Source organism: Mesitornis unicolor, unplaced genomic scaffold (assembly GCF_000695765.1).
Source record: "Mesitornis unicolor isolate BGI_N332 unplaced genomic scaffold, ASM69576v1 scaffold11112, whole genome shotgun sequence".
Taxonomy (NCBI): Eukaryota; Metazoa; Chordata; class Aves; order Mesitornithiformes; family Mesitornithidae; genus Mesitornis; species Mesitornis unicolor.
Genome location: NW_010167261.1, coordinates 15,834 through 40,613, shown reverse-complemented (window position 1 = coordinate 40,613; position 24,780 = coordinate 15,834). Strand labels below are relative to the sequence as shown.

At 40.5% G+C, this 24,780-nt stretch overlaps 1 protein-coding gene across 1 annotated transcript in view; it reads right to left on the bottom strand.

Moving 5' to 3' along the window:
- The window catches only part of AP2A2 (adaptor-related protein complex 2, alpha 2 subunit), a gene marked incomplete at its 5' end in the record, with an annotated part of 32,812 nt that overhangs the window by 5,599 nt on the left and 2,433 nt on the right, over positions 1-24,780 (bottom strand). The window contains 14 exons of the mRNA XM_010178641.1: positions 893-970; positions 2,712-2,875; positions 4,855-5,025; positions 5,892-6,123; positions 6,301-6,398; positions 7,455-7,637; positions 8,857-8,994; positions 10,097-10,265; positions 10,704-10,854; positions 11,334-11,442; positions 12,896-12,997; positions 13,990-14,119; positions 16,452-16,645; positions 17,767-17,909. Of these exons, the coding sequence (XP_010176943.1) occupies positions 893-970; positions 2,712-2,875; positions 4,855-5,025; positions 5,892-6,123; positions 6,301-6,398; positions 7,455-7,637; positions 8,857-8,994; positions 10,097-10,265; positions 10,704-10,854; positions 11,334-11,442; positions 12,896-12,997; positions 13,990-14,119; positions 16,452-16,645; positions 17,767-17,909 (2,062 nt within the window). The remainder of the gene's footprint in view (positions 1-892; positions 971-2,711; positions 2,876-4,854; positions 5,026-5,891; positions 6,124-6,300; positions 6,399-7,454; positions 7,638-8,856; positions 8,995-10,096; positions 10,266-10,703; positions 10,855-11,333; positions 11,443-12,895; positions 12,998-13,989; positions 14,120-16,451; positions 16,646-17,766; positions 17,910-24,780) is intronic.

The following is a 24,780-nucleotide window of genomic DNA, read 5'->3' as shown; positions in this document are numbered from 1 at the left end:
AAGGGAAAACATGTTTTAAATTGGGTAATATCAAACAATATTTAGAACCACAAAATTCAGGGTTTACACAGAGGATGAAAACTGTAGTTAACTTAGAATGCATCAGTCTGTGAGAGAGGCCTTTGCAGAAAACTGCAGAGTTAGAAGAGACAGTTTTACAATCAAAACCACCACTTGTAGGACACTAAAAGAACTGACATTTCTATTTAACAGGAAGTCTGAGAAACTACAAAGGAAGCCACAATAAGCTATGTACACACAGTCTACAAAGGACCAGGCAACAAACTAGGATTTTTCTTATTCATATTCTTGACAACTTCTGAAACTCATTAGGTTGGTGCAGAATTGAAAAGTTTGAAGCTTTGACTGTTTAAACCTGAAAGAAAAAAGAATCCCTTATTTTATAAATTCTGTATCACGTAAGTCAACAGAGCGCTGTATTTTTTTTTTCCATTTTGAAAGAGGAAGCCCATTCTGCAGTGGTATCAGTCCTTTCTGTCACCCTTCACTTAAAAGTAGAAGAGGTGGTGAGCAAACATCAGCCTTTTTTTGCACACAAGGCACTTAAAACATAGTCTCAAATATCAGTGCTTTCGACAATTTACTCTTTTACGGTTTTCCTTTATTTGTGAATAGTTGCAAAAGTTAACAAACAACTGGCATTGCCTCATTCTAGAGCAGCGTGTGATAGCACTGACTCGTAAAGGCAACTTTAACCTGTGTATTCATGAGCTTGTCATAAAATCCATAGCATCTACAGAGGAGTTCTAGTCACAGGTCTGACAGCACGTTTCTCTAGTTTTGCTGGTATTAAGTTAACGCACAATATAGTTTTGCTTTATAACTATATTTTGGAAGTTGCCCAGCCTTGCAAGGTTTTAGTATTGCTTACTTGTGAAAAAGCTCATCAGCATCATGCACAGTATCAGCTGGTTCCTCAGAAACTACCTCAGATGAAGCCAGGTCAGGGCTAGTTCAGGCAGCACAAAGGAAGAAAGGCAGTAGCGACAGAGATAGCAGGAGTTAGTAAAGACAGCTTAGTGCTTAGTTATTTCTTTTACCTCCTTCCTCAAAAATGGAACTGCTGAGTTTAATGCATGAAAAATTTATTAGCTGCCCTAGCTCAGTATACCTAGAACGGTTTTAGGCATTAGGCAATGTTTTACCCCACTTCTTTCCCCCACCCCAGCCCTCCCTGATTGTTAGGAACCAGCAATTCTCCCAGAGACAGGAGACAGCTGAAGGTGTTCAGTAGCTTTAATCTATACCTCTTAAAGAACCAAGTCCTTTTATAGGCGTTTAATTGTGACAGCAAAAAGTTTTAGTTTAAAACCATAAAGTAGATGTATATTAACTACTACAGATGTGTGCTTTGAAGCGGAGGCCTCATCAACGTTAGTGGCACTTCTAACTACAGTTGCACAATTATTTCTGGAAAACACATCAGTATTAAGTGTAGGCAAGAATATACGGGCACACAGAGAATGACTTACCCAAGCAACAGATTAGAAACAAAAGTGACAACAGCACTAAAGAGAAGCAGGACACTGTAAAAGGCAACTTCTCAGTATCATTAGAGAAGCATTTCATCATCTACAGAGACCAAGGGGTTGGGCAATGCTACACTGTCTTCTGCAGAAACAGAAAACTCTTTTTAGGTAACTTTTGCTTACGAAGCCACTAGCATTGGTTTCTTTTTTCCTCCTTCTTAAAAATACAAACAAACCTCTAAGACCTCTGTGTAGCTTCTTAAAATGTCTTGGTACTGTGCAGAATGATTAAACATCACTTGCTGCCTTCCAAAAGAAACACAGGATCAAGTCTTAATCACTGCAAACCTGCACCAATGCATTCCCCACTATAAAATTTTCATTGAAGTCTCAATGATCCAGGTAGATTAGTTTTACTAATGATGTCTTTTATATTAAGATGCATTGCAAATTTGTCATGACATCACTCAAAATCTATCTTGACAGTAACAACATGTCATTTGGCCAATAAGATGACAGATTTTTTAAGACCTTCTGTGATCTTATACTAGTTATTTCCAAAATTTTAGCCAAACAACATTTGAGTGTGGCCACAGTGGCTTTTAATATTAAAGGGACTAATAACGCATTGCACCTACACTACACTTGATAATGTAATTAGGAAGATACTTGTATAAAATCCCCTTAAAAAGAAAGAAAACCACTTCTCTTCCCCCCTTTTCCACACCCGTTTCTCAGACAGCAGCAGAACAATTTCAGTATGTGGTGAAATTCTGAGAACCAGTATCTCTAGATATAATCCATCTCACTGTTCCAGTATCAGCTTGCCATAAGTGGAGAAACACAAGAATGCTTTATGGAAATAAGAATAAATGTATTAATATCAGGCCACATAACCCCCAAATACAAGATGTATTGAGATGCACAAGCAGCTCAGTTTAACAAAGGAGCAAAACCAGCACGAAAACTAGACAATAACGTGTGGCTAATATCCTTTAAGGTTCATGACTACAGATTCAGCTTTTCCATGAGCAGAGGTATTCAATAAAGACAGCACACTCAGCAGAGAGTTCAAGAACACCTCTCTTGCTGTACAACTACCACCCAGGACCGCATTCAATAAGCTGGAATAAAACCAACAGTTATTGTATTTTTTTTTCCTCTGATCCTGTTTTAACAAACAATTTCTTCTTCAGATTCCTTACAGGACGACTTAATTACCTCGCAAAGTTATCATCAGAACCAGGAGCAAGAGGTGCAACTGCAGAAGCTGTATCTGAAAATACATCCACCAGCAGGCTACCACTAGAGGACGGTGGGGGAGCTGAATTGGTGACAGGGGCAGCACCCAGACCCAGCAGATCCGCAGATGGAGAAGGAGTTGACTAGGAAAGAAAAGACATTTTGGTGTTACACTACACCAGAACAATAACAAAGCCGTCTCTTTTGCATAGACAACCAAGCTATGGCAGAGTGCCTTTCCCGACCCCAAATAAAACTTTGAATGGACGGAGGAGGCATCATGAATGCAGTTATCACCTTGGATTTCAACTTCATCATTTACAGATATGGTTTTCTTTTTTCCTTTGAAAATAATTATGTCCAAACTGCTAAATAAAAAACCAAAATTCATGTCTAGCTGAAAGATGAAGAAGAAAGGTTATGCACCAGAATGGTATCTCCCCCCTTTCTCTTTTCTTCCCACTTGGTTCCAAGGGAAATTAAGTACTGTAGGGAATACAACTCAAATGTGTTGCTTTTCTTTCATGAAGAATCCAGCAAGAACGGTTGTGGCTTTTACACAAACCTAATTCAAAATATCACAGCATCTTGAAAATTCACTGTCAGCTCAGTCTTGGGTTTTTGAAGCTTGGCAAACTTTAGAAACAATGTAACCAGCAAGAAAGCAGATCCAGTAGCTAGTTCAGGCTGCAAACACTAATGGTAGTGCCAAAACCTTGCTTTTTTATATTGCTTTGGTTTGTTTGTTTTCTTCAAATAGGACAAATCAAGAAGCCAGGACACAGAATCATGCAACAGAGGCTGCATACATGTGCCGAACTGACGTGCAAGAACTAAGCGTGGCTTGTCAAACAAACGTTCATGCATTGGGTATTAGCAGTCTACAATGCTAGATGTAGATTAGCATCTACAGACATGCTGAAGATGAAAGTCATGAGATGGATCTGGATCGAGTCCGAAATTGTTTCTGTAAGCCAACTCAAAGTTATCACATACTCCAAAGACTGAGCTCAATGCAGTATAATGAAAAATTCCCTAGCAAAAAAGTTTCAGAAGCCAACTGGTAAGAACTACTGAAAACAAACAGTTGAACTCCAATTTGGAGCATATTCTTGGCATCGAAGCCAAGGTCACCCCAAAGCCACTGCAGGTAACATAGCAGAGTCTCTTACATGGCTGCAACCCACCAAGTTAAGCTCATAAAGCGTAACATAATTTTAACTGTCGGTCACCTCAGTCAATTTGGCATGCAAAGAAAATTTGGCAACCTTTCTGCTGGAAAGATATTTCTGTCCATCCCAAGATGTTGCACCTGGACCATCGAGTCTCAGATGCTGCAATGACTGAGTTAAAGGATTATGCTTTAACAAACTGGGCAGGGAGCATGCTGCAATATTTTCTCCTCTTAGGTAATCTACTACTACATTGCAAGTGTAATTACAAATCACGCTCGTCATTAAAACCAGAAAGAAGTATTACACTACGGGAACAATTAATCCTACCAGCTTTAACTGACAATAGGATGAGATGTTTCAGCTCAGGCAAAAAAAACAAGACCGCAACCTTGTCTATCATAAATGAACTCAAGCAGTACTGGTGAATACACAGCAACAAGAGTTACACTGAGTCAAGGACTTTGGTATAAAGTCAAGAGTTGTCCGCTCCTGGTAAAAACAGAAACACCACAAAACAAGATGCAAAACATCTACGGTGTCAGACAAAGCAGAAGAACAGGTAATACTTTGAAATTCAAGTTACTACTTTTAAAAATGTTAATATTATCATCTCACCTTCACTGCAATTTTCCCAGCAAGGAAATTCCCATATCTAAGTTTACAGCAATATTTTTCAAAGTAATAACAGAAAAGGGATTTATTTTTTTTTTTTTCGGCTGCAGGCAGCTTGTTCACATTTACATAAGATAGCCAAAGGAAAATCACATCCAAGCATGTGGTGGGAGGAAAGCAGCTGTATGTTCCTCCTGGTACTTTATAGCAAACACCCACAGTCTTCAATTTTACATGAGAAATGTAAACCCCTAAAAAGCCACTTCAAGGAAATGGTTCTTTTCTCACTTGTGCACCTTCTAAACCAGCGAAAGAACAGCTTTTAAACTCACAACAGCACTGGCATTAACAGAGGCAGGTTCAGCACTTCCATTCATATCAGAGCTCCTCTCCTTTTTGATCTCTTCCAGGTCAGTAACTGTGCCTGGGCCTTTCTTCTTCTTGAGTTTAGCCAAAATAGAAGACTCCCTCTCGGGAAAGGGAGGCATTTCTTCCAGCACTGTAGCCTTAGCACAGGAAAAACAAAAAAAGTCTATTAGTTAAACTTACAGAAGAAGCCAAACCAGCTGCTGAGCCTTTGAAGAGTTACACCCTTACAGCCTGCGTGAGGTAAAAGCAAAAGTAATTATCCACACAGAAAATGACTGTGCAATTTATTGAAGAGGGATGGAGCAGACTTGCTTTAAAAAAAAAAAAACAACAAAAAACAACACAAAAAAATCCCAACCCACAACTACAAATTTCTGAAGTCCTCCCAAAGCAGTTGCTTAAGAGAACAGGAACACGTAACTTCTCTGGTACAGTGCTATTAAATAAGAGTTAGATCATAGCACACCTAAAGGTCCTTAAGTCAAGCAAACCTACACCAAAATCCCAGATTACCCAAGGATCTAGTCAGACCTAAGCATTTATTAGCTGTCAGAGGGTGTCATGCTCTAGCCAGACCTGAGAGCATCAGGTTAAAACACTGCAAACGTCTAGAGATGTACACATGATTTAAAAAATCTGCACAATTACAAGTTTCCTGCCCACCATGAAGTCCTCCAAACAAAGTAGCCTTTTGGTATCTGAATATTCTAGGTCTCTGCACAATGCCAGCTTTCACTGGCTTCCCAGCTCCAGATTAGCACGCCTTAATGACCATTCGTCCTACTAAAGCAGTAACAACTTTGATTTTAGCTCTAAATTAAAGATGACTGCAGCTGAAGTAGTTAGACTACAAGAATCAGTATCCACACTGTTGATCCTTAATTCCACATTAAGATTTCTGAGCAATCACATACGGTTTAGTGGAGTTTACTTGTTGACAGAAGACATAGCTAAAGTGTTCTGCATAATAAAAGTTGTTTTAAATAAAGTTATTTATACCTACCAAAATATCAGTACTGGCAATAGTACTGAGCCTCAAGTACTCAACAGCTCTCTGCTGCAGCTCTACATCAGCGTTCTTTAGCTGACTGTCACTGCGCAATACATCTTGGATTGTAGTTTTGATTTCTGGAAACAGGTTCACAAACTTGATGTAGGTAGACAGAAGCAGAGCTCGGGTAGGAACACTACACAGATGAAACTTGGAATGTAGCAAGTTGAACTGGATGAGGGGACTTAAAAGACGGAAAGAGAAACAACTCATTCAGTTTTTGTAGACATGATGATTCTTAATGCATTACTAGCAAGACCCGAATCGTTTGTTAACCGGCCTTTAGGAACGTTAAACAGACACCAGATTCTTTACAGAAATTCTTTACCTTCTAAAAACCCGTTTTGAAATAGTGTTTTACCTTGATCTTGGATCACCTGCTATCAGATTTCCAAATTCACCCAAGATGTAGCCACCTACTTTCACAAGATTCTCATGGCATGCTGGAGCTTGAAGGGCCTGTTAGAACACATTCATAGTCACTGATCTGTAGTGTATCACAAAAGATCTCTTCTGTCACTTACATGCCCCATTTCCTGTCTACTTTCCTGTAAGAGCAGAGCATAGGTCTAGGCACTATAGAGCACTTAGGTGAAAAGCATGACAGGGGATATGGCTTTAGAGAAGAGTCTCTAACATAAGTATTACTTGCTTAAGAGCACTCTTAGGCCCATCCAGCCGCACTGTGGACTTTTGAGGACAGATACAGCTGCTTATGTTTCTCCTTACATCTTTAGAGGTGTCAGAAGGATGTTACTATACTTAATTTGTACCTTGCAAGAATGTGCTGAAGTTTTTCAAAACAAACGGTTTTTATCGAGTACAGAGAAGCACAGAGCAGGGATAAGTTCTGAAAGTCAGCTTAAACATTCAGAAAAGGAAACAAAAAATGGGAAAACCCATATGAAGAATCCAAAAGCCAGTCAGAGCAATAGTGCCACAACTTTGAAAGTGTTCTCCTCCAATAGTTCAAATCACAGTTCTACCAGACCTTGAAGAGAAGGAACGGGTACATATTTCCAGAAGGATCATCACATTATTTTGAGTGTTTTGGATTCCTGCATGCAGAAAACTCAGTGGGAAAAAAAAAAAGGTGGGGGAGGGGGTAGAAAAGCAGCAGCAAGCTGTTCCCTAAAAGGCTGCTATTTCTACTACACTTCAGTAATTTTCAAAGTAATGTCATTTCCTCAGTAAGGGATCCATTCAATGCCACCCCCAGAAATAACCAAAAACCAGCATAACCTACCCTGTTGTCCTCCCTCCCCAAAACCAGAGCAGCACCAAGTATGTTCTGTATTACTTAAGCCAGAGAAGCTTCTCATCAACTTAATACAGTCTCTGGCTCTGAAAGTCCATGATGCTAGTTTGACAAAAAGCCTCAGCAGTGTTTTGTTGAAATATCCAGTATCGTACTTTGACTCCTCCCTAACACAGGAAATTACACCTGCAAGATCACGTGGCGTTTACTTAATTCCCACCTCATTTTGAAAGTGAATTGGAAACAGTTATTCTCACCTCGAAGACAGTCTTTGCTGCATACCCTTGAACGTCATCCCTGTTGATGACAATCTGAATAACTCGATACCACACTTCTTCACTGACATAGTCACCAGCAATGCGAATCAGATTCAGGATTGTATCCACATACCAGGTATAATCCACTGCGTATTTCTCAGCTAGAATTGCAACCTTCAGAACCTGAACACATGTAAGAGAATAAAGAAGGTTGGCTAGCTTCTACTATAAGCTGTGTCTCAAGATTCACTTTCCTATGTACCCAGTGATATCCCATGGTAGCCCAGAAGCCTCAGTTTCAGATGTGCCAGCTTGCTCACTTGCTCCCACAGCTAAGATGAAAGAATGTTGAAATTCTGTGCCAGAATACACCAGTTGCCAGGTACATAATGCTGTCCCCCTACTGCATTTGAGTATGCGGCATCTGTGGGTTTTCAGGAATACACCAGTTGCCAGGTACATAATGCTGTTCCCCTACTGCATTTGAGTATGCTGCATCTGTGGGTTTTCAACTGTCTAGCTAAGTGAACAAAAAACAATGTATTGAGCTTTTCTTGTTTGCTATAAGAACACCATCTAAACCATCAACTTTTTCCAGTCATACCAAGATTCCTATATCCTGAAGCAAGCCACTGGCATAGAAAGAGACCTACACATGATTTGTTATTGGTAGCTTTTGTACTGACCTATCGTTATCTGCAGTAGGTTGTCAACAGCAACAAAACAATACAAGAGGTAAGTCAGCAAACACTGCACTCTGTTAAAGTTTCTCAATCGGAGAAGTTAACACCTAATTAAGCTGAATAATTACAGGTTTTGGCTATCATTTCAGGAAGGTCATTAAGTGAGTATTTCAACTTTTACACTTCTTTCCTGCTGGGCTGAAGGAGATAAGATATCATGATGCCTCTCAGTTCATTATAAAGGTATTGTTTTGGGGAATCCTTAGACTAAGAGGAAGTTCTCACAGTATGCACAGTATGAAGTTCTACCTACAAATAAGTATTTATCACACTAATTTCTGAGGCTATTAAACAGCTGACTAGAGTAGGACATAACTCTCAGTTCTAGAGGTCGTATTTGCTCAAGCACTGATAAAATTCACTTCACTTTCTATATCCAATGCCCTGAGACCAAGATTAGTTTTTTAAAATTCTTAGTGTCCAAGGGTTTTCCACCTGCTCTCCCCCGTTAGTTCAAGCTAAATAAAGAACATGCTTTGCTATTAGACTACAAACTTCAGGCTTTGGGGGTTTTTTTGTAGCTTTTGTTTGTTTGTTTGTTTCTAAACCACTATTTAAAAAAATCTCTATCACAAGACTATCCAGCATCTCAATCAATAAACTACATGTATGGTGTCAAAGCCAGCTATGAAAAAAATAAGGAAACACAAATATCTCACAATTTCTTCTCTAATGGAATAATCAGCAGTCTCCAAGTAATTCAGCATTTCAGCCACAATCTGTTGGGCATTGCTTCGGTCACACATCGCATACAGGAGATCTACAGCTCTCTGTCTTACACTTACATCTCTTTCAGTCTGCAAAAAGACACAGCAAAAGGTCAAGATGATTTCATGTTTTTTGGAAAGCACACACAACTTACTGGAGAAATGAAACTTACTACAATCCATAGTCAAATTTACAACAAATCTTCATAGTCTTTCAGATACAGAATAAACTCAGAGTTTACGTGAAGGGGATATCCGAGTTTCTCATGTTATTCTCACTTTCAGCCACCTAGAAGGTGGTGACTTCAGACTCAGACAGCTTCCTGCTTTTAGAAAGTATTACAAAAACTCACATCATCAGTTCTGTTTCTGCAGTATACATAGTTAAACCTGTGCAAGTGCTGAAAGGATGGAGGAGTTTGTAGAGAATATTCCACTATTACCCTAACTAGAGTGAATAAGTGAATAAGAACAAATGCACGAATAACTGGTTCAAATCGTCACCAGGCCAATGGGCAATTAGTTACCTGCAGGTTCAGTGCTGGGCTTGCCTTCTATCAGTAGACACCCAGCTAGAACAGGTATGTACTTTAAAGTTAGACAAATGTATTCATATGCTACAGCATGAGCTTGGAAGAAAACAATACACGTAAACACTGCAGTGTGCAAGTCAACTTATATGCAAATCAGTCTTCCTCTTTCACATCAACATGGCCTGGGAATGTGTCTTTCTGCTTTCTTGACTTTCTGGTTCTGCAGTGGAAATTGATGTGCTCTACTGCTCCCTATAGGATAACTGCAGTGAAGGAATACTGTCTGGTACCAGGTAGAATAGTAATAAAACAATGTCTTCCCAGCAGTCTCCAGTTTGAAAAATCCACATTTTGAAAGAAGTCTTCATCTTCAGTCTACAGTTTGAGGATATACCAAAGTGTTACAGGGGCCACAGCTCCAAGTATCAGATTTACTAACAAGCTGCAGAAATAAATTGAAGCTGACCTCTGTCACTGCCAGCACAGCATGATTTTACAGGATTAAAGGAAAAAAACTAAACCAAACCTCCGAAAATAACTCATCTGGTCCCCAAGTATTATTATAGCTTAATTGGTGACGGGGGGCTTGGGACTGTGGGGTGACAGCATTGAGGCAGGGGAGAAGACACTCAAAACAGACTACACGCTTAGATATTTACCTTCAATGCATTGATAACTGTTTCTATGTGTGTTTTCACAGCCTCATGTGAGAATTCAGAGCTGGCAAGCGTGCACATGCTTTCCAGTGCTAGGTAACGCAAATTAGTTTCTCGGTGCTGCAAGAACTGACCTAGCTGGTTACAGGCACGGACTAGAAGATTTGGCTCACTGCACAGAACAGAAGAGAAAGTGAAAGGGTTAAAGGCAACAGGTCTGAGAATACCAAATACAGAATATTATTTCTGCAGTGGAAATTTCTTAAAATGCCTCCAAGTCTCTGGCAGAGCGCTCCACTGGTGAAATGAAAATTCAGATACTGTGAGCACAGATAATCTCTGTTGGATTAGAGTGGTGGGGTCAACACAAACTGCCATTAAAAAAGCAGCAAGAAACAGAGCAATAAAAATATATGCTGATAGCGACACAGCTCACTACTACTGCTCAATTCCATTGCTGCCGTTGTGTTCCAGTCTAGCAAGCAACTTCACATTCTGTTCTCCCCCAATCCCTAACCCCCAGTAAAACTCCATTTAGTGCTCAAGACAAAGCCACAGCTTTTTACTTTAACAAAAACCCTCTCACAACAGAAGTGTTCTCACAGCTCACCTGTCATGATGTATGATCAAGCTTATTGCCTCAAACAGCACAGCATTCTTCGCATTTGAGTGTTGTACTTTTTTTGACTTCGGTGGCTCCTGCGCTTTGTTAAGAATAGTTTCCAGGCATTCTGTTAGACGACCACGTACCGCAGGGTCTTCTGGAGAAGAACAAGCCGTTGGACAACTTCATTTGCTTAACACCCTAATCCCTACCTTAGGTCTTTCATCTTGATAAATCTGATTAAACTGAAGTACTCTGATACATTAAAAAACAGTTCACTCTTCCCCAATATAGTTGGCAAAAGAATTCTAAGCCACAGTTCTATTTGAGTGACAACAAAAGCCAAATGCAGTCTGCACTGTATTTCAAGGCTTTAATATAGTTGATAACATTAAAGAACATTTAAAATGGCAGTTACAAGTGGTTCTTAAGACACACACTGATTTGACACTTTGCTCTAAGCTACATGGCCTTTTGAATTATGAAACCTGAAACACTCAACAGTACAGACTTCAGTAACCTTGTCTTAAGACAATGTGCTTACACTCCAAGTTATGGTAACACTACAGCACAGTAGCTCTTTCGAGATACTGTACTGCATGAAAGATACGATCGCTGTTGTGATCCGTGCATTACCTGGAGGTGGATAGCACTGCAGCAGCCTCAGAAGCTTCACAGATAACCATGGAGCAGGAACAAAGTAGTACGTATAGTCCTGAAGGTCTGTTGATGCAGAAGTTACAATCTGTAAAATAAGTAGACACCACTACAAGTTCAACAATGCACAGTTGTGAGAGGGATCCAAAGAACACCTTTGACACAGGCTTACAAAACTATGTCACTAGCAATGTTTACTGCACTCAACTCACTAGATGCAAGCTGTCATACTATGAGCATACCATCACGTTCCCTAGTAATAGAAATTCAGATTTACGGACACAGTAGTCTAGGAAGTCTCTTTCCGAAAGCACACTTGCTTTTCTTCAGAACGGAAATTACCATCTTGTAACATCAAGGTGTTTAACTGCAGCTGGACTTTTTGGTTCAGCAATTCATGGATTCAGCCAACAGAAAGGCTAAATACAGTGTTATAGCTGACTGCCGACAGGTGAACTTGGAATTCAAGTACAAGATGCAGTGACAGACTGAGTTAAAGCAGGAGTATCAACTAACACCTTTGCTAATATTCACAGTCCAGAGCAAAGAACAGACAGCTTTCACAGAAGAGGTTTATATGCACAGTGAAATGTGATAAGAATTAGATTAGGTTTCAGAGAGAGAACCCCTCTTCAAGGATTTCTGTCCTCCCTTTGATTCTAGGGTAAGCACGAGTTTGGCACTACCTCAAAGAAATTCTAATTCTTGCTGCTCCGTTGCCGACACGCTATGCACTTCACTCAGCACTCCCTTGCTTTTATGTATTACACAAAATCCTCGTATTTGAAAAGAAGTTAAGTTTCTCTGAACTACAAGTAATTTTGGGTATAACACTACAAAAACCTGTTTCTAAAATATATTTGTGAAGCAATATCCTTCCATGTGTTGCATATCTTCCAGAAGGCAAATAGCAAACAGAACAGTAACTCAAGTTTTCCAGCATGAAGATGTTAACTTACAGAAACGTCTCTCCACTCCTGCCTGTACCCCTGCTTAACCTCTTACACCCATTTACAGAATATCAAATGCTTATGATTATTAACCCAGCACTAGCTCGAAAGAAGGAATAGGAAGAATAGTCATCTTACAAAAAGCTTAAAAAGTTAAGAAGTACAGGCTGTATTTTTGAGGGCTCTGTGCAGATGGTTGCAGAATCAGCCTTTGATCCAACTCCTCCCTGCTGTTATAGCAACAAAATGAGGATTAAAAACTCAACTGCATCATGAAGATCCTTTTCAAATATGAATAGCTGAGAGAGAAAGACATCTTTTTGCTACACAGACTTGAAGCATATCAGGGATTACACCAAGAAAGTTTGGGCAAGCTAATACATTTTTCTGCCCTGGTAAGCAACAAGTGTTAAAAGAGATGAGCTGAACCAGCTGTATGAAGTGAAACTGAATCATCTGCACTCTTAATGGTACACTAAACTAATCTGACCTAGAAAGCTGAATACAAAAGCAAGAGTAAGTTAACCCGACCTCAAAAGCTGAGTAAATTAAGCAACACTGAAGTATTATCAGGGTTCTCATTGGACTCACTCTGCTTAATCTAGACACGGCCAAGGAGACTGAAGTTTTAAACTCTTCTGGGTTCTTCTGTGCCAAAGTGGTGATCAGACTTGTAGCTGCAGTAACCACACCCTAGAAAAAACCCAAAGCAACACATTCAATTCTGCAACAGTTTAAGATGCTGCCCATTAACATCTTTCACTTCAAGTATTTTTAATATACAACAAAACTAAATTTAGCCCCCTGACAAAGTCTACATTAAAAAGCCCTTTATTTGGCCAGCAGGCAGACTAGTTACACATCTTCAAAATCCAACAGTACTTGCAACAACATGATACTGCCATGCTTGCAGAGCATTTCATGCCTTTTTTGTATTGGCTTTGTCTCATGTTTGGATAGGACATCTAAAATAACAGAGCTATATTACAATAAAGCCTGGATGCAAACTGTCTTACTACTCATGAGAAGCATGAGTAGAAGAAATAGGATGCAGCAGATCATTCAAAGAATCAAAGAATTCTGACAACCCAACATGAAGAGAGGGCTTTGTATAAACACAAATACTTTACACTACTGCAGACTGAAGCATTCTTATTACTGCTGAAGCACAGCTCTTAACAGCCTTACTTTCCTAAAGTAACTAGACAGGGAGAAAAACAAAGTCTCTTATCTAGAACAATAGGTTTTTCTGAACCAGTCAGGTAAGAATGACAACAGGGACACCATAGGACAAGAAAGTCCAAGCACTGACGAATCAAGCCTTGTATTTTCAGTGGTCTAATCTTAAAAGGCCTAGGAAAATTAGTGTTACACCTATGCAATATGGCTTAAGATCACAAGGCACAAGATTGAGCCAGAGCAAAAGAATTTGTCCATACCATTCCTGTATCTCCAAGAAAAAGGCAAAGAAAACTTTATTAAAAATTAATCAATACAGCAACTAAAAAAGGACAGCAACTAAAAAAAGGACAGCAACCTCTTCCATTTCTTTCCCCAAATCTGAAGAAAACAGCAACTCACTTGAAAGACTCGAGAAGAAATAAATTAACAATGTTATTAAACAGCAGAAGTGACATCATCCTCTATACAGAGTCCTCCCAAGAAGCACAATCAAGCTGATTTACCAAGTGCTGGTCATTGAGGAGATGCACCACTCTAGATGTCCAGTCACCCATGGGGACGAGGTCAGGAGACGTTCTGTATAAGCGCAGCAAGCACAACGCAGCACTCTGCTTAACACTATCCATAGTATCTCTGCAAGATAAACATGGATTTAAAATACAGTGGTTAGATCACAGCAATAGCTGTAGGCCAGCATTATGCAAGTCTTTGCCCTGACTCAGCATTCCTAGCCAGGCAGCATCTTTTCAACAAGAGCTGAAGCACAAAAGTTCACTAAGTTCTTCCTGTGCTACAGTATTTGTTGTTAATTTTGTCCAGTAAGTTTAACTACTTTCCAGCCATTACATGTATCTAGTAGCTTCTATAATGATTATTTGCAATTTAAAGGTGACATTTCACATCTTTTTGTCAGAACTGAAAGTACATCATTAGATGAGCACAAGCCCATCTCATCACAAGAACAAGCTTCTTCCAAACCAACTCAAGTCAAAGTTGTTCAGTGCACTGTATTGCACACACGACCAAAGCTGGATCTCCTGACATGTCCTGTATATCAGAAACAAATCATTAACTACTCAACAGCTTCAGTACCTACAGCTAGCATGCAAGTTGGCTACCTACCATCAAGCATGCAACCCTCAAGTCTATTCAGCTTACCATCTGTGCTGCTGGCACAGAAATGGACTACTTAAGAGCAGTGTGCTACTATTTTATTTCAGTGAACTGCCTTTCACAAAGTAGTCACAAAGCACTATTTTGTACATTGCACAAACAATAGCTAAAAATGTACAGAGCATTAGTACCGAAAGTTTTAAGACACACTTTATACTGCACAATCTTGGTTAAACGTTCAGAAACCTCCAAATCCCCAGTAGACATTCGGTCCACCTATACTTTATGAATTTACCGATTTCCCATGAGATTAAATTGTAATTAAATTGTATCTCAGTTTAAAAAAAAAAAACACAACAGAAAATAAGAACCAAATCTAACAGAGGAACTACACTAAAGTTGCAAATGTAACCGACGGTGCTCATTCTGCACAGGTCTCTCAGATATGACATGTACACACATACATTTTATACCTATTCCCCCAGAAATGCAGAAGAAATGAGGCCCCAAAGGCTGACGAAACACAGCTCAAAGTTCAAACAAGTCTGAACTGAAGATGCTGTGCTCTGCCTGTGATTGATGACCCCAGGTGATTTTTCTGGAATTCTTATGGTTATCTTATTAGAACCAAGAGTCATCATTGCAGTGCTGTCTCCACTGTGCAAGGAGAACAGCACCTGGCAAGGCAGTGCAGGACAGGACAGACACAGAACAGGCTGCCCAGGGAGGTGGTGGAGTCACCATCCCTGGATGTGTTTAAAGAGCGGGCAGACGAGGTACTTAAGGATATGGTTTAGGGGGTGGACAGAAACAGTTGGACATGATGATCTCAGAGGGCTTTTCCAACCGAGCAATTCTCTGTGTGTGTGTGTGTGAGCCTGACAGAGCCCCAGAACAGGCAATCTCTAAACATGCCCCATTACACAGGGAATTCCATGTCTGAAAAAGGTGGAATCACAGGATAGATTCCCCCTCATTTCCTTCACCAGACCAAACCCATACCAAGCATCAGACACTAGCTGCTTATTTTTCTCTTTCTGGTCCATACTACGTTTCAGCTTTTCAAAACAGCAACAGTGTTCAAGTGTGGCATTATATAAAGACACTAATTCAGGAGTTCAGAAGTATTTCCTAAGACTTGTGCTATAACTAGATACCACGTTATATCCTTCCTCTTGTCAGTAACTCGGACAGCGCACATAACAGACACAGTCAGAATTAGTGCTGCATAAGCACATTTCCAACATTTGCAAGCTCCAGTGCCTGACATTTGGAATATTAATACAGCTCTTACACAACATACTACTTTTTCATATTAATGTAAGACATTCGTTTGATATGTCAGATCTATGCATACTCCAAAACACTTCATACCCATAAGAGAGTTTAAAGGCACTGTTTGCACTCAGACATTTTAAGTTTCAAAATAAATTAGTCCTGCAATCACAAGTGTCATTTTAGATTTACTTAACTACAGTTCCACACAGTTGCCAGGTCTGTTTAGAGACTTCTAGCAATACAAAAGGGAAAGTTAGAAAGTTGGTGGTGACTACTGGCCATTTACAGGAATTGCTGTTTAAATGGGTCGCAGAGGAAGCAAAAAAGCTCACACCATGGAATATTCTCTTACTTCTTATGAGGTCAGGACCATCTAAATAAGAGCTTCAGTTTATAATAAAATCGGTAGTGTAAACATCTATTTAGGTCCACTCATTTCTTCTTTTCATCAGGAGAGATAAGGAAAGCAGAACATACACATTTCAGGGTGCTCACTGGCACACATTTATAGAGAACAAAAGCCTGTTGAAAAGGTTTACTGCTGTTGTATCTGAAGGAGGCACATTATACCTACCCAGCTACAAGTATTTTTGGAATTTCTCCAGCAAACGCTTCCGCCATCTCCCGGCTACCCACGTTAGCAATGCAATGCAGAGCAAGGCCCATGAAGGTGGGGTTGCGGCTGGCCAGATCGTTCTTGATCGCATTATTTATTAAGCGAATCAGCTCACTGTTGGAGTTCACCAGTACGGAGATGAAGAGATACCCCTGTGATTCAGAAAGTGGACAATTAAAATCTATTTTAGCTGACTGAAAGAATTACTTGTGCTGTTAACAGAATACAAATTCGAGATGTACAGTTTTCCAATACCAAACATATGGGGAGAAATAGATATTGAGATATCAGAACCAAGGCTAAAAAGATTAAGTAAGCAAAAATTAGTAAGTTTAGCGTACTTTTAGCATAAATTTACTTTAGCGTAAATTTATCAGTTTTTAAGTGTTTCATCAGCATTTTGTATCGTATTAAAAACAGTGTGACCAGCAGGGCCAGGGAGGTGATCATCCCCCTGGACTCGGCACTGGTGAGGCCGCACCTCGAGTGCTGTGTTCAGTTCTGGGCCCCTCACTAGAAGAAGGATGTTGAGATTCTGGAGCGTGTTCAGAGAAGAGCCACAAGGATGGGGAGGGCTCTGGAGAACAAGCCTGATGAGGAGCGGCTGAGGGAACTGGGCTTGTTTAGCCTGGAGAAGAGAAGGCTGAAGGGAGACCTCATCACCACCTACAACTGCCTCAAGGGAGCTTGTAGAGAGGTGGGTGCTGGGTTCTTCTCCCAGGTGATGGGGGATAGAACAAGGGGAAACGGCACCAAGCTGTGCCAAGGGAGGTTCAGGTCAGAGATAAGGAGGAAGTTCTTTACTGAGAGGGTCGTCAGAAGCTGGAACAGGCTGCCCAGGGAGGTGGTGGAGTCACCATCCCTGGATGTATTTAAAGAGCGGGTAGATGAGGTACTTAGGGATATGGTTTAGGGGGTAGACAGGATAAATAAATCAAAAATTTGGCTTGTTATTCAGGTACTAGTAAGTTAGGTGTGCCTGATAAACATGACCTTACTAGGAAGATTTGAAAAGACATTCTGAACATTAAAAGGTAGCTTATCTTTTAACGCAAGACTCAATGCAGTTTCTTGCCAAGAGTAATAGTTTTATGCAGAGTGCACATTTTTCTTTTACAATTAGTACAATATTCCCTGCGCACAAAGGTGTTTAAGTTTCAGAAGCACTGCTAGATCCAAGATAAGGCTTTAGGACTGGGGAAGGGATGTGGCAGAATGAAGTGAAGTCCTTTACAGACAACACAACCAAGGCAGGAGACTGTGAGTTACTCACAATTTGTTTCTCTGTGTATCTATTGGAACTGAGCAGGTTAACAGCCTCCATGTGACCGAAGTCGATGTCATGCCCCAGAAGAAAGATGAAGAGCAGTTTGCAGACATATTTTTTCTTACTGTAACCATCCAGAGCCTTGTCACCTAGAAAGCAAGGAAACAAATAGTTATGCCTATGCTGTTCCTGTATCTGGTTCCCACTCCTCTTCAGTTCCATGAAGTACCCCATCATACCTTACGGTAAGACAGCTAGCCTAGCAGTCATACCTAGCAATTAAGACTGACATTTGATTGACTGTGTATCACCCTACAGAAGAGGAACAAACTGACAGTTCAGCTATTGCAGTACATTTAAAACATGTGAAATTCAAGTATTATTTCATCTTTTATTCACTGAGTGAGCAAAATGCTAAATACATCCACTTATCTCTGACTTACAGGACTAAGTCTTGACATTATTTCGTACTAAACATATGAAAGTTATCACAAACCATCAACAGATGTCAGACAATCAAACAACTCCTGGGTTTAAAAACACAGAACACACTTTTTTTCTTCCGAATGGTCCAAGACAGAAAAACGCGTCACTCTGAAAAAGCTGAGCTGTCAGTGAATCAACAAGATAGTCACTAGTCTCAAACACTTCTCTAAATCCGAAATTCATTCATATGGGAAAAAAACCCAAACAAACCCAAAGACTTTAATGTTAATTCCATTTACCATTATCTACATCCTAAGGGATAGGCAGGAAATAATGCTATCATCTAGTCCCTGAATGATCCTGTTATGTCCTTAAACTATTTTCTTTCTAAGAGGCAGTATATGTGTGTTTATTTTTATTTTCCTGTTTCTGTGAAGAGCAGGTACACGTCTTCCATTCACGTGTCCTCCTGTGAAACCAATCATCAAACCTTTATCGTGGTAAAGTGCACCAGAGTAGAGAACTCAGCAGCAACAAAATAAAAACAGCAAGTCTTTTCAGAAAGACAGGATGACAGAGGTATATCCCAAAGCTTCAAAAACACACGACATTAGATTACCCTGAGAGCTTTAAAGTGTTTGTAAAATGAATGTATTCACAAGCGTCTCAAATTTAGAAGAAAAATGCACCCTAAGTAGGTTTGGCCTTATGCTGCAGTACTGCTGTATTTCAGAAGCTTGTAAAAGCTACATGGAACAGTACTGCAGCTTGCAGCTCATCGGGCAGAGCACTTCTCCTGAAGAAGAGTGAATATGAACATACACTCTGTGCAGAGCATCCTCTCTCTACCTCACTCTATCGGGAGCTAAAGGCGTATCCACTAAATCCGACCAGTCCGAATGCCAGAGCATTCAGAACGCCAGACAGCTCTAGTAGGGTCTATTTGCTAGTAGGGAAGTAAAATTTTGATGGAAGCTGCTGCCTAAAAGGCTGTATAAGCTTCTTACCCTCTGTATTCTGGGCCCAGAATAACCAGTCTGTCAGATCAGTGTGCATTCCTTCGTGACGGGCAAGTTCAACCAGAATAGCACTGCATAAAGTAAAGCTTAAATAAGAGATCCCTAACTCATCGCCCTTGGCAAAAAAGCTCCAAGATGCATTTTTTTTAAGACCTCAGATTTATGTAATAGGCAGCTAAATATATTTTAAAGAATCTTAATAGTACAGAAGTTTCTCCTCCTCAGTCCTTCTCTTCCACTCAAGCAGAAGCAGGTTAACTTCCCATGTCATATGCATCTACAGCTCCATTTCACACTGAATTCACTGGCTGTACAAAAACAACAGCAACTTTACCACTCTAAACTAAACTTACTTTGTTTAGAAATGAACACTACCATCAGTGTGTGAAGTTACATGCTGTTGCTGAATCAAGGGAAAGCATACAGGCACACTGAAGTAGACAGTAATAAAAGGTTTTATCTACAGGCTACAACGGTGCATTTTGAGGGGCTGCTTTCTATTTTGACTCTAGAAACTTTTATTTCAACTGAGAAAAATTTAAGCACACAACTGCCATTTTAATACAGACACAATGACACCCTTCAAATCTAAGTCTTTAGACACCCTCTATTTTTAATTTTTTTGCCAGTCACCAACAGAAAGAAGCTTTATCTTAAACCTATTTTTATGCTACACAAAGAGAAGTTGCCTTCAAGTCGAGGTGGCTTCCATGGAAGTCAATACAAGTCACATTTTACTTAGATACATGAAACAGTGTTACTGAAGATATTCATGACAGTGAAATCCTGCTGTACCGGATCCCGTCGAGATCCTCTGACAACAGCCAGCACTTCAGGAAGCTGCCCAAATACGTGTTTTCTTCAAGTCACATCTAGCTTGACATATGGCTGTTTGCTGAGCCAGCAGCCAAACAAACCCAAGGCAGTTTGCTTTACCAGGCAGCTGAATCGACATTAGAAGAACCAGAGTGAAAAATGCAGACTCGAAGGGAGGGAGGGAAGAAAGTTTTTGGTTTTTCTTTTTGTTTGTCATTGTTTCCCGTCTCCCCTCCTCTCTGCTTCCCCCCCTTTTCTACTTTGGAAGTAATATGACCAGAGGGTGAAGCAGCCAGCCAGCCATGTCTGTTCCAAGCTTCTGTCCCTTCTGAAGCTAATCTGATAAACTAACAGGCAAGCATCAGTCACTAGGACTCTTCTTTAAAGCCTTATTAGTTCCCAGCAATAACAGAATATCATCTTTTTAAAGTCTGATTAGCTGAGCGATTTGAAAAACCACTGCAGTCAAAGGTCCCACCGTAGCTGCCTAACTGCGGCTGTGTTTTGAGAAGTCTTTGATTCAGGTTCATATTGAAATTTCAAGTTTAACTATTCAATTCCTCTCCCTCACCAAGAGATATAAAGGTTCCATTTTAAACAATACTAACAAGTCTCACAGCATAAGTACATGCTAAAATAGTACAGCTTCCCTCGGTGTCAAGCAAACATGTGAACAAAAGCAGAAGGAAACTTCACATTTTCTGTTATCTTTACTGTAATACACAATTTCTTTTAACTCAGCTCATTTTTAAATGCTTTTGGGAACAATTGCAAGTGCTGCAAATCAAATCAGCAAAAACAGGAAGTATTGAGAACACACATCAGCAGCTTTTGAGCACAGTGGGCATTTGAAAGGCTACTTGCTTTCCCTGGAAGCTTTATTAGTAATTTTTCTGAGAAAAATTATTAACAGCAAATCAGCAAAGAGTACTATTATTAAAAAAGAATTATCTCTCTCACATTTCTGGGCATTACCTCACTACCATTTCAACAGGAAACCTTTGTTATTCATTGCTTATAGATCTTTTTCATGCAGCCTTCTGAAAAGGAAGAAATAAGGCACAAATGCATTATGAGACCATTGTTGTCAGGCAGCACCTTCTGTCTCTAATTTGGACCTGTTTTTGAATAATAAAAGTATAGCTTTTCCAAAGATGAGCAGGCTGGCGTGAGCCTGCAGAAGTACAGTGGTATTTTAAATAGCTGGTTACTCAAACATAAGGTGGGTGACAGGCTTCACAGAATCACAGAATATCAGGAGTTGGAAGGGACCTCGAAAGCTCATCCAGTCCAACCCCTGCCAGAGCAGGATCACCAGACCAGGTCACACAGGAACACGGCCAGGCGGGTTTTGAATGTCTGCAGAGAAGGAGACTCCACAACCTCTCTGGGCAGCCTGGGCCATGCTCTGGCACCCTCACAGGGAAAAGGTTTTTCCTCATGTTCAGATTCAACCTCCTATGCTCCAGCTTGCACCCATTGCCCCTTGTCCTGTCCTTGGACACCACTGAGAAGAGCCTGGCTCCTTCCTCCTGACGCTCGCTCTTTACAAATTGATACCCATGAATGAGGTCACCCCTCAGTCTCCTCTGCTCCAAGCTAAAGAGACCCAGCTCCCTCAGCCGCTCCTCACAAAGGAGGACATAAGGTCCAGAGGAAGGAAAGGATACTTGTGGCACACCAGTCTCAAACAAGAACATATCTGTGTCAAGAGCACTACTGCCAGCCTTACTTTTTACAGCAATACGGTCAGTCCAACAGCTGCATCTTTGGCCAGATAATTAATCCAGGGCCGCAGTACTCTCCATAATGTACCGAGGGACTCCATCTTAAGTTCAGTCACACATTTGTCTTAATCCAAACTATTTTAAAACATTATTAGAAGTCAGAGCTACATAAACAGAAACTGGGTTAAACTGAATGATCTTTGCTTAAACCAAGAATATAAAGCATTATAAAGGACTGTTTAGTCTTATACAGCCCTTCTGCCAGGAAGAACCATGCAGCATAAAGCCCATGTAGAACTTCTGCAGCAGACAGATACACAGCTATCACCTCCTCACACTCTCACGGCCTCAACCAGTTACAAACTAGTCCAAACCCTGCTCCTTCCAAACGCTGACATTTATGTCTAGTTTTTATTCAGGCTACACCAAGTTATTGTCTTAAGTAAGATTTTTCACCCCAAAACCAGCAGCCATAATGAAGATCAGCTTATAGGAAGGTTTAGTCATCTTTCACTCAAGCTATTGAATGAGCACACACTGGTACTCATTCAAAACCATTCAAACTGTGCTCAAATGATGCTACACAAGTACACAGGCTAAAGTTATTCTACTACTTTGCTGAAAGCATCTCTATTCTCTGATGATTGCCTGATTCATGGTTCCACACAGTCAAAGGTTCCTACGATTTCTCCCCAGCGTCACAATTAACCACAGAATTTACTGTGCCAGTACTTAACTGTTTTTGTACTTAAGCCATGAAAATACCCTGCAAAACTGAGGAACAGAACAGATACGAACTGTGCCATCAGTAGCTCTTTAACCTATGATTATTCAGTGATACAGCACAGCTACCAAACCACCTACATTATCCAGAGAATACTATCCTGACAGAATTCAGTTCACCTTTCGCTTCATTACTGCCAAGTTTTCTTAAAGTTATTAATACAGTGGCTTATACTGCGGCTTTTATGAAGGCATTTACAGAAAAGAACAGCGAAGACTGGCTCTATCTTGTCAGGCAACCTTTTAGTATCACCTCTAGTAACAACCTTCCAAATACACACTCAAGACTCTTCACAGAGCAAGACTCAGGATGACCTATGTTCACAAAATACTGAATTGTGTGTCGGAGTTCATTCTGTGATCCCCACATAGGATTTACTGCACTGTACCAGTAAGTGCACTCAGAAGCCATAATTATTGTTAGCATTCATTCTTTCACACTCACAAGTATACAGAAATACGGTGGTCACTGGGTGCAGATAGACCCAAATGGCATTTATCTCCTGTTACTCAAAACAAGCAAGCCACCGTTTTTCCTAGAACGCTCACCTTTTCCATGGAATAGCGGTTTGAATTTAGCTTCCTCATTTCAGCTTGCTGATTAAAGTTTTACACGGCAGGTGCAAACACAAGGAGCTGAGCTACTATGCAGCAAGTGAGATACTAACTGCTTCTATCTAAAGGGAATTACTGAACAGGATTTGACCACAGCCAAACAGTAAGAACTGGACTATATCCATGCAAGTGAGTACTTAAACAGCTTTAACCATTATGAACTTTTCTGCATTGCCTTACTGCATCCCTTTTCAAGAGCATATTGAAAGGAACTGAAGTATTGAAGTGAGCACGTCTGACAGAACTGCAGCAAGGTTTCCAGCTAGGCATTAAGCTCTAGTTATTCTTGATGACAGAAGGGCATAGGTGGAGTAACTGTTAAAGCAACATGCTGATTTCTAGGAAAACCTAACCTGTTTAAACAGTGAAGTAGCCGAGTGCTGAAATGGATTTCAGCAACAGCTGATAACTAACAATGCTGCTATCTGACAGCAAGTATTTTTACACAGATCAAGAGAAAACAAGGAGTCTTTCTGGCTGTATCTTCAAGATTAACTTAGTGAAATTATTTGAAAGATGAGGTAACATGAAACTGTGACTAACTTTTTAAGTGTACAGGAACTTCATAAAGAGATTTTAATTAAACTCGGTCTCTTTATCTGACAGATACACTTACTTTATCTAGCATAGATCTTGCTTGGAGATTAAACTCCCTTATTTAAGCTACAATTTTATGCTTATGTTTTCTAGTAACGGCTGTTACTCTTGTATGCAGGTTTCAAGTAGACCCTTGAACTATGTGCTAGCTCCTGAGTGTGCATGCATACCTAGTACATAAAGGCAATATCTGCTGGTCAATGTCTGGAAACAGATACAAGTGGTCACTGGGACTGCAAAATGGACACAAGTTCTAGACTTGGATTGGGTGATGAAGAATGGGCTTTGCAAAGCCCACTACTCACTTATCTTCAGCGCTGTCTCCAAGCATATCAAGGATGAGGGTCATTAGGAGCAGTCAGCATGGTTTTACCAAGGGGAAGTCATGTTTGACCAACCTGGTAGCCTTTTGTGAGAACATAACCAGGTGGATACATGATGAGGAGGGCAGTGGATGTGGTCTATCTTGATTTCAGTAAAGCATTTGACACTGTCTCCCACAGCATCCTTGCAGCTAAACTGAGGAAGCGTGGTCTGGATGATTGGGTAGTGAGATGGATTGTGACCTGGTTGAAGAAGTCAGAAAGCTGTGGTCAATAGGACAGAGTCCAGTTGGAGGCCTGTGCCTAGTGGAGTCCCCAGGGGTTGGTAGTGGGACCAGTACTATTCAATATATTCATCAACGACCTGGACGATGGGACAGAGTGAACTCTCAGCAAGTTTGCTGACGACACCAAGCTGGGAGGAGTGGCTGACACTCCAGAAGGCTGTGCTGCCATCCAGTGAGACCTGGACAGGCTGGAGAGTTGGGTGGGGAGAAACTTAATGAAATTCAACAAGGGCAAGTGTAGGGTCTTGCATCTGGGGGACAACAACCCCATGTACCAGTACAGGATGGAGGCTGACCTGTTGGGGAATAGAAAGGGACCTGGAAGTCATGGTAGACAGCAGGATGACCATGAGCCAGCAATGTGCCCTTGCGGCCAAGAAGGCCAATGCCATCCTGGGGTGTATCAGAAGGGATCTGGTTAATAGGT